The sequence below is a fragment of the Dendrobates tinctorius genome, unplaced genomic scaffold, assembly GCF_039654945.1.
Source record: "Dendrobates tinctorius isolate UK_male_01 unplaced genomic scaffold, ASM3965494v1 ptg000295l, whole genome shotgun sequence".
Classification (NCBI taxonomy): Eukaryota; Metazoa; Chordata; class Amphibia; order Anura; family Dendrobatidae; genus Dendrobates; species Dendrobates tinctorius.
Window position 1 is genome coordinate 1080543 of NW_027361962.1, and position 10320 is coordinate 1090862.

The 10320-nt window shown below is 48.8% G+C and overlaps 1 protein-coding gene across 3 annotated transcripts in view; it reads right to left on the reverse strand.

Annotated features, from left to right (window-relative positions):
* LOC141073041 (uncharacterized) overlaps nucleotides 1-9570 on the reverse strand; it is a 102654-nt gene extending 93084 nt beyond the window's left edge. Inside the window, exons 1-2 of one of the 3 annotated variants that reach the window (XM_073560355.1) lie at nucleotides 9374-9570; nucleotides 6553-6661 (exon numbers count right to left, since the gene is read on the reverse strand). In XM_073560355.1, coding sequence (XP_073416456.1) covers nucleotides 6553-6640 — 88 coding nt within the window. In that variant the 5' untranslated portion in view covers nucleotides 6641-6661; nucleotides 9374-9570. Of the gene's footprint in view, nucleotides 1-6552; nucleotides 6756-9349 lie in introns of those variants that run through there. The other 2 variants (XM_073560356.1, XM_073560359.1) reach the window with 2 other exon arrangements.
* Between the last annotated feature and the right edge of the window lie 750 nt (nucleotides 9571-10320).

Below are 10320 nucleotides of genomic sequence, written 5' to 3' on the forward strand. Positions count from 1 at the left end.
ACGATAGTCAATACAAGGCCTTAATGAACCATCCTTTTTAGCCACGAAAAAAAACCAGCACCTAAGGGTGAAGAGGAAGGTCTAATATGACCCTTCTCCAATGCCTCCTTAATATAGGATCGCATAGCCTCGTGCTCGGGTACAGATAAATTGAAAAGCCGACCCTTGGGGAATTTACACCCCGGGTTCAGCTCAATTGCACAGTCATAACTCCTATGAGGAGGCAAAGACGCAGACTCTTTCTCACTAAATACATCATAAAAGTCAGCCAAATAGTCAGGAACATCATGCGACTGGGGAGAGGTGGAGAAAACAGGAGCATCACTAAGGGCACACCGACAACCCCAACTCACCAGAACTGGATTATGAATTTGCAACCAGAGAAACCCCAGAACAATGGACAGGGAGCAGATCAGAGTAATTGCCAGAAGAAACTTGGGTTGAACACCACCCACAGAAAACGTGTGTGCACAACGTTTCTCTCGTTTAGGGCAGACAGAAATAATATGCGAGGCATCTCCACAAAAAAAACACAGCTTATTATGCCTTTTGAACTCCTGATGTTGCGCCCTAGACAAAACTCTATCACATTGCATAGATTCAGACATTTGTTCAACAGGTGGCAACATCTCTCGTGTAGTTTTGCGTTCACATAAACGCCGATCCACCTGAATGGCTAATGACATAGAATCGTCAAGACCAGAGGGAACAGGAAATTCCACCATAGTATCTTTTACAGTTTCTGACAAACCCTTCCGAAAGAGGGCTGCCAAGGCACCATCATTCCAGGTAGTAAGGACCGCCCACTTTTGGAATTTTTGACAGTACAACTCTGCCGAATCCCGACCCTGGCTTAATGCCAACAGGGTCTTTTCAGCCTGATCAATAGAATTAGGTTCATCATACAACAACCCCAAGGCGAAGGAGGAAAAAACAAAATACCAGCTAAGTCCAGAAAAAACAGAGAGGTTGGCAGCTATCGGATTGCAGACCCCTGAACCTATCCACAACAACTAGCAGTAGCCGTGGGGGGTTCCTACGGTGCCCTAGACCCCTAGATCACAGCCGGAGAACTATATAGCCTAAAGACAGAAAGGGGAAAAACTAAACTGCCCCAGAGCAGACCCCAAAGCAATAGGCAGCCCCCAACATATAATGACGGTGAAGCAAGATGAAAACACTAACACAGATAGAAAGATAGGTTGAGCAAATGATGGGGCCCAAGCTAACTACATAGGACAGGATAGGAAAGCTGCTGTCTGCCATCCGCAAAAACCCTATCAAAATGAGCCAACCGACTGATAGGAAAAACAGGCCCTGAAGTCGCTAGGCTTCAAAAGACTATATCAGCACTCAGGTATATTCTGAAGACAGAGCAAAATATCAACAGATCAGAGACAAAAATGGAGTTCAGCTCACCCCCGGCCGGGGATGGCAGAACTCCCAAAAAACAAGGCAAAACAAAAACAAAACTGAAGAGTACAAAGCAGAGCAGAAAAACTTAGCTTTGAGATGCAGGAATCAGACTGGTCTCCAAGAATCCAGCAGGAAAATCACCAGCCAGGAAGAAGGGCGTCGGCAGCCTTATATCCAGTCCTCAATTCCAGCCACCCAGTCATCATCTAGCTGCCCATGTGTTTGGTAATCAGCCTCACTACCTTCCTTCACCAGAGGAGGGAGTTCATCAGACCTCAATGGTGAAGGGAAAAATGAACTCACAACAGCCGATGCTCCCCCATACTGGACCCTGACAAGTGGGTGGAAAGGCCTGCCAATGCTCCACCCAGCAGAGGGAGTGGCACAGAGCAAAAGTTTGGCTGCGGCTGTCTGGCGCCATTCGAGTGCTGCCCACCGGACGGCATGAGACGCTGTGGGTGTCGAGGCATCGGCCGCCTGGAGTGGCAATGGCGGCGGGATATCGAGCTCCACCAGAAAGTGACATCTTCTGAGCCACGAGCAGGCAGCAGGATGGTGAGCTGGGAAGCGGAGCCTGTGCGGAATCTGCGGGAGCGGCCACCCAGAATAGCGGCGGAGAATCTGCCCGCGGAGCCCCTAAGCCTGGAGGCTAGCCCTGTCGGACGACAGGGTGAAGAGCAGAAACTGCAGGAGGAGCCGCGTGGTGATGTAACGGAGGCCACGGCGCCTGGGAAGGTGAGAGTTCCTTTGGCCCCGCCAGCGGCTCCGCAAGCGGCCCCCACCATCCAGCTGCAGCACGCGGCAGCCTGTGTACCCAAGAGGTCGGTCACAGTAGGCCCTTCCCTCTATGCTGAACTGAGCGGAGCCTCCATTCCAAGTCCTGAACCACCCCGCCCGGAGACGCCATGCATGGTGCCGCCGGAGTGGAGCCTGATCCTAGAGGGCGCTGTTGCGCTTCCCCTGCCACCAGCAACCTCATTTGTCAAATCAGTCACTACTCTGGCCCCGGCTGAAACGTCGAGTGCAGCCTACTCTGCAGCCATGGTTATGCCGGTACTGGAACCGGCTGCATCCTATTTGGCCGACCCTGTGACCCAGCCTATTGAGAACACGGCTGTTCCCATCCGCCATTCGGCTCCAGCGGCTGCTGGGCCGCAGAAACCATCGGCTGCCTCTGCCCTGCCCTCTTCTTCGGCGGTGCCCCGCCCATCGGACTCTAGAGCCTGCGGTGTACCCTCCGTTTGGGTTGTGGAGGTTATTAAGGGGAAGAAGGCACGGGAGAAAGTGATATGGAAACAGTTTCATGAAAAGGAAGAGGCAGGCATGGCGGCTAAGAGATCGAAGGGACGGCTGGTGTACACCAACGTTACAAGAGGTTACGGTTTCATCTGAGATCAGACTCGTCAAAAGGTTTATGTTAATGTGGCCTCCATACGCCACGGCCGGGCTCTGAAGGAGGGGGACGTAGTATCATATTATAAAGAATACTGCCCCCGCGGATAATATGCGGTGGCAGTACTGGCGGAGCCTGAAGAATGTGAACCCCCCTAAAGAGGACTGTTGCGGACACTCCTTACATCCCGGAGCTCCATGGCTGTGGGACCCCTTGCTGCCGGCCAGTAGGAAGTGGTTTGGACTTTCAAAATTTCATTGAAATGTTTTGTCAATCACAAGGACAGTTTGCGTCCGAGAAAAAAAAAGGGTTTAATATAGAAGTTTTTTTTTTTTTTGCTGTATTAAGCCTGGAAAAGCGGGGATGTCAAGAAGAGGGTGTCCTTGTCCAAGGAAGGGGGGGAAGGAGAACATGTGATGTTTTATTGTTATATGTTGGTTTTAAAAGAAAATGAAAAAAAAAATATAAAAAAATAAGATGGGGTACTTGTGCTATTATAAAGTTGTTTGATGTATAATATGCAAAAGTAAAATGCAACAGGTCCGGGTAAGGGAAGGTCTGAGGGACCAATGGGAAGTGTGAGATCCGAAGAGGGTTCTATGTGTGAAGAGGGTCTGGAAGACCGAGATGCCGACCATGACATGTAATTGAAAGAAAGGTACAAGAGGTGGAAGATGTGAAAAAGACAGCCGTCCTAGGTCAGGTCCCCGACACCACGGACACCCCTGAAGGAGAAAGATGGACGCCGGCAATGATCTGGTAGGTGTGAGGCCTCGATCATGGCATACCAGACAGTGGAAGGTAACAGAAGGGGAGAGTAGGGGAAGGAACACGCCATAGAAAGAATATGGGTGTACCTAGCCCAGTTTGAAAGACGTTGTTATGTGGCGTGCGCGCTGGTGAGTAGCAGTAGGCTACACAGAGCATGGTGCTCCCAGTATGGTTTGGCCCCTGCAGGTAGTGGGTTTGGCCCAACAACTGGTCCAACAACAGAGTGTAGGTGAAGCTTCAGAACGACGAAAGCAGGGATTACGATTGTCGAGGACAACAATAGACAAAGGAAGGGGGAGTGTAGGGAAGGTGACCTGACGGACTTGTCAGTATAGAGAAGGAAAGGTTTGCACAGTTTAGATAGGTTTCAGTTACTACATTGGGGAAACAGGAAAGTGTAGTGGACGTGCAGTACCTTGGACTGACCATTAGAGGGCAGGGAGGAGTGTGAGCAAAGGACTTGACATCAGCTTAGGGCTTAGAAAACCATTGGTCAGAGGGGGCAGAGTTACAGGGAACCAGGAAAGATATAAATTTGAAGGAGGGTTCCAGAAAGTTCCAGTCCCCAGGGGGAGCTCCAGTGACAGGAGGACTACGACAGTTTGTGCGCTGTGAGGAAAACCGTACCAGGGGGACTGAGGAGAGAGAACGTCAAGTGGGTGGTCCTGACAGGAAGAACCGCAGTAGAGACGAGGCTCTGGGTGTAGGACACCGTATTTGTAACGACGAAACTGACCAGTAAAGTGCTGATGGTGTATGGGCCTAAGGCGGCCACAGTGACTGAGCTGACAGGATCGTCACAGCGTGAAAAGGGGCGGTACGTACAATTACGTCCCTGGTGTAACGTACGGTGTGTGAAGCGGCCCTGGACACGGAGGGCCGTGAGAGAGAGATATTGTGGTGTGCTGCGAGGGCCGTCAGTCGGACGGTGGACAATAAACTTGGACCTGTTGCACCCAGAATCTGTCTCCATCTTGTCTCTGTTTCGTCTCTGCGCGGTAAGAAGAGGGACCAGCCCGGCCCACGACCCTACACCTGCATGGTCGCCCTCTGTACTCAGGTCAACTACCTTGTATTCTGGCGTGCTTCCTAGTACACTCTCTGCACTACCTTGTGACCTGGCATGCTTACTAGTACGCTCTCTGCACTACTTTGCACTTTGGCGTGCTTCCTAGTACGCTCTCTGCATTACCTTGTAATCTGACGTGTTTCCTAGTACGCGCTCTGCATAGTCTAGTACTCTGGCGTGCTTATTAGCACACGCTTTATGCACTCCTGTATCCAGCGTGCCCCATGAGCACGCTCAGCACGATCCTGTACCCTGTGTGCCCCCATGCACACGCTTTACGCACTCCTGTACCCTGCGTGCCCCCGCCCTTACCCTGCTAGACACGGTCTCTCTCGTCTCCTTCGAGCCAGCTACCAGGTTCCAGCAGTCGTGGTACTTTATTCCCCTGGGCCTGCCCCTGACGCTCCCTGTATAGGAGGTGGTCCTCACTAGGTCAGCTCGCCCAGGGTGGGTTGGTATCACGGCCCAGAGGGTCCACTCCAGGAGTCGTTACAATGTTGACAAGCCTCAAAGCTTCTGATAGAATGTCCTATGGACAGATGAGACAAAAATCTAACTTTTTTGCAAGGCACATCAGTTCACAGATGGAAAAATGAATCATATCAAGAAAAGAACACTGTCCCTACTGTGAAACTTGGAGGAGGCTCTGTTACGTTCTCAAGCTATTTTGCTGCATCTGGCACAGGGTGTCTAGAATCTGTGCAGGGTACAAGGAATATCAAGACTATCAATGTATTTTATAGAGAAATGTGCTGCCCAGTGTCAGAAAGCTTGGTCTCAGTCGCAGGTCATGAGTCTTGCAACAGGATAATGACCCAAAACAAACAGCTAAAAACACCCAAGAATGGCTAAGAGGAAAATATTGGACTATTCAAAAGTGGCCTTCTATGAGCCCAGACCTAAATCCTATTGAGCATCTTTGGAAAGAGCTGAAACATGCCATCTGGAAAAGGCAACCTTCACACATGAGACAACTGGAGCAGTTTGCTCTTGAGTAGAGATGAGCGACTTTGCCTTTTTTAGGGTCGAGTCGGGTTTCATGAAACCCGACTCTCAAAAGACGAGTCGAACGAAATCGGCCGACTATCAGGAAAATTCGAAGGTCCGACTGAAACACGAAACCCAATGCAAGTCAATGGGGAAGCAAAGTCGGCAGGGAGTGGAGGACAGTAAACACACCTACATGCCGGACCGCTTTTTTAAAGTGCGCGAAAACTCTCTCGATGCGCACATGTCATCTCGTTGCCCACAGTGTATGTCCTTGCTCAATGGCTGAAAAAAAGTCACGTGCAACATTCTGGGAAATCCGACTCGACTTTGGCGCTCGTTTTGCCGACCGCATGGCCGACTTCACGCTGTGGTCGGGTTTCGGTCGGTGAAACCTGACTTTGCCATAAGTGGGCGACTTATGAATCTGGCCGACATGTTTCGCTCTACTCTACTCTTGAGGAGTAGGCCAAAATACCTGTCGAAAGGTGCAGAAGTCTCATTGACAGTTACAGGAATCGCTTGATTGCAGTGATTGCCTCAAAAGGTTGTGCAACAAAATATTAAGTTAAAGGTACCATCATTTCTGTCCAGGCCTATTTCATGAGTTTTATTTTTAAATTTTGTGGATAGATGGTTGAAAAGCAATGTCTGACTTTCATTTGTTCATTTTCATACATGTTTTATTTATTATTACTTCTGTCAGATTCAAGTTATTTCTGTGACCATTGTGAGTTTTTCTGTCGCTAAACGAGGGTACAACAATTTTGACCACGTGTGTAACTATGAGGGAATTATCTTAAAAATAGCATGTTTTAACTCTGCCCAGCTTATTATATCAATTAGGTCCAGTGAATGAGGAGAATGTGACTCTCCTCTTATTTATTTCATGGTGACTCCTCATCAGGACGGTTACCTGTAAGATCTTCCTCTTTGCACCGCCACTCATCTCCCCGCACATCACTTTCTCCTTTCTCCATTATGGATTGTGGATTATTCATCATATTTTTGCCTGGATTTCAAAACTGTGAAAATAATAATAATATATAATAAAGTCACAGACAGAAGGAAAACTCATGTGGAATGTTCTAGATGGATGCTTTTATTATTATTATTATTATTATTATTATTATTTATCTACATGTGGTTTTTTTCTTAGCTCCTCTTTGAACCAGACTAATTTTCCTCCTGAGCTCCGGGCCTGTTTGATGTTTTTGTTTTTCAGGGTGGAGACAGAGAATTCCCTGTATCCAGTGGGGACATAGGATTCATTATTTGCCTTACAAACAAAAAAGGAACCACACTGTAGCGCCATAGCATGCAAACATGAAATATGAAAAATGAATTGCATTACTGCATTAGAAATATGAAAAATTGAGAAAGCTTAGTGCATGAAATGGCCAATTTATGTGTACCTGGAAGCCACGGAAAGGCGTTTCTTGTATTCCAGGACCCTAATCTAATGCCAATCCTCACTTAGACTAAAGTCTTCATCTGTATGGGAACCTATGTAAATCCTCTCCTTAGACTTTTTTGTTTGAATGTATATGAGTTGGTGACTCTAGGTTAAAGGGAACCTGTCACCCCTCCAGGCGTTTTTAAGTAAAAGAGCCACCTTGTGCAGCACTAATGCTGCATTCTGTCATGGCCTGGCTATCGCGCCTGCGTGGACGCGCTGCCAGAGATCCCGCCACACAGTCGCTAATGATTTAAGCCCCCGTTACAATAAACAATGTCCCAGCGATCCCACCAATGATCCGACATGATGGGATCGCCGGGACATCGTTAGGCTGATCGCTGGTGAGCTGTCACATAGACAACCCCAGCGATCAGTATCAGCGACGCTGGACGCTGGTTTCCAAGGTAAACATCTGGTATCTAGGAGCCGCACGACTCCTGGATACCCGACGTTTACATTAGAAACCAGCGTCCAGCGTCGCTGATCGCTGGTCTCTCACTGCCACACGCAGCGATGTGTGCTGGGCAGCGGGAGACCAGAGACCGAAAAACGGCCCAGGATGTTCGAGCGCGATCAGCGATAACCGGCAGGGGGGCCGGTCGGTGATCCCCATCACACACTGCAATCTTGCTGGTGAGATCGCTGATGTGTCACAAAATCAGCGATCTCACCAGCGAGATCGCTGTGTGTGACGGGACCCTTATTCTCACTGCGGGGTGGGATCTCTGGCAGTGCGTCCACGCAGGCGCGATAGCCAGGCCATGAAGTGATGCAAGAACAGGCAGCGCTAACTGCGCATGCCCAAGAGTAATATATTACAGGGCAGGCGCCAGCATTTTAAATTGAACACAGAGGAGGCGGAGAAAAGACATAAGGACGAAATGAATGACGGATGCGAGGCGTCGGTGTCAGAGGGGGAAAGACCTGCCCCCGTGTCAAATATCAGGTATGTCTGATCAATTTTCTAAACGCTTTTTGTGCAGTGGAAGGGACGCTAAGTAAAAGAGCCACCTTGACAGAATGCAGCATTAGTGCTGCACAAGGTGGCTCTTTTACTTAAAAACACCTGGGGAGGGGGGGTGACAGGTTCCCTTTAAGCACCTGTTCACACATAGTTTATGCTTGGATGTGACGGTCAGTTTATTGAAATTTGAAATCATTATTTGCCTTAGTCCATATTTCAAGGGGGATCTGTATATCAATGTTTTTCTGTCTTTGATTAAAGTCTGGGTCGTTTGTCTTGCATCCGAAGGCTGAAGTGTTCAGGCCCTGGATGTTCCAGCTACTGATTAGGGCTGACATTGTGTAGCTGTATACCTTGTATACCTCTCTCTCATCTCCCCTCTGTCTCTCTTCCCTTCCGTCTCTCTCTCTCTTCCCTCCCGCCTCTTTCTCTCTTAACTCCCCTTTCTGTCTCTCTTTTACCTCCCGTCTCTCTCTCTCTGTCACCTCCAGTCTCTTGCTCTCTTAACTCCCCTTTCGGTCTCTCTCTCTTCCCTCCCATCTCTTTCTCTCACCTCCCATCTCTCTCTCTCACCTCCCGTCTCTCTTGCGTCCCGCTCTCTCTTCCCTCTCGTCTGTCTCTCAACTCCCGTCTCTCTCTCACCTTTCAATTAAATTCAATTCAAATGAGCTTTATTGGGAGGACTAAGTACATGTTGGCATTGCCAAAGCAAATAGTAAAAATAAGGGGATAAGGGGGTGGGGTAGGGAGGCATATAGAGGTCCAGGATACATCAGGGGCCTTTTAGAAGATAGGAATATGTCCCGGGTGGGGTATCTCTCTCACACCTCCTGTTTCTCTCACCTCCTGTCTCGCTCTCTCTTCCCTCCTGTCTCTCTCTCACCTCCCATCTCTCTCTCACCTCCTCTCTCTCTACACCTCCTGTCTCTATCACCCCCTGTCTCTCTCTCTTCCCTCCTGTCTCTCTCTCCTACCTTCTGTCTCTATCTCTTACCTCCTGTCTCTCTCTCCCCTCCTGTCTCTCTCTCTCCCCTCCTGTCTCTCTCTCTCTAGTCCCTCATGTCTCTCTTGTCCCTCCTGTCTCTCTCTCTCTTCCCTCCTGTCTCTCTCTCTTCCCTCCAATCTCTCTCTCACCTCCTGTCTCTCTCTCACCTTCCGTCTCTCTCTCTCACCTCCCGTCTCTCTTTTCCCTTTCGCTCATGTCTCTCTCTTCCCTCCTGTCTCTCTCACCTCCTGTCTCTCTCTTCCCTCCTGTCTCTCTCTCACCTCCTGTCTCTTCCTTTCTCTTACCTCCTGTCTCTTCCTCTCTCTCACCTCGTGTCTCTCTCGTTTTCCCTCTCTTGGTCCTTCTTTGGTAGAGGCTTAGTTAAATCCGTGTGGTCAGAAGGACCTCTGCTGAGGTAATGCCCATGTGACCATGTGTGGGAATGATGACACAGGAAGGGGCGGCGCCTCTTCTTTCATAGAGCAGACAGTGGGAAGCTGCGGTTGGAGCTAGAATGTGTGCGCTTCCTCCAGATCCTGTCAGCAGCCCATACAGTCCAGATGGTTTACTGCTGAATACACTAGAATGAACGCCCTCCCCTTAGTGACTACAAGGGGGGGTCGCATGATAACGCGGCTCCCATAACTATTAATTTGATGGTGTTCAGTTGTTTTTTTAAGCTCGGGTTTACAAAGAGTTAATGTTTCAGTAAGCTGTGATATTTCATGAGCAGGTTCCCTGTTGTTAGGCAGATTTGGCTTCCTTCTCTTTTTTTGAGCTTGTTTGATTGGCTGACAGAGTATGAGCGGGAACAATTTGTGGTATATAATCAGCTGTTTGTGAAGATTCCAAGATCCCTCCCTCCCGCCCTGATAAAGAATATTTCACTGTATTGTCCTGTCGTTTATTTGTGAGATAATCTCCCTGTTTTAGGGAGGATTGGGTCATGAGAGTAATAATTTTATTCAGTGATGGAGATATTTAATGGTTTTAATGGTTATGATGAAATAAAATTGGTTGTTGAGTAACTCAAAATAAACGCCACGGCCATTTTATGCCAAACTTAGAACTCGGTGTCCTGAGTCCTTATTTCTTATGTATGAGAGTGGGGCCTGTGTTATCATGTATGAGCTCCTTCCAGGTTCCCACTGCAGCCCATACAGTCTAGCTGAGGGAAGAAAGAAGGAGCAAGAGATGGAAGATGAGAGAGACAGGAGGGATGAGAGAGAGACAGCAGGGAAGAGAGACAGGAGGGAAGAGAGAGACAGGAGGGAAG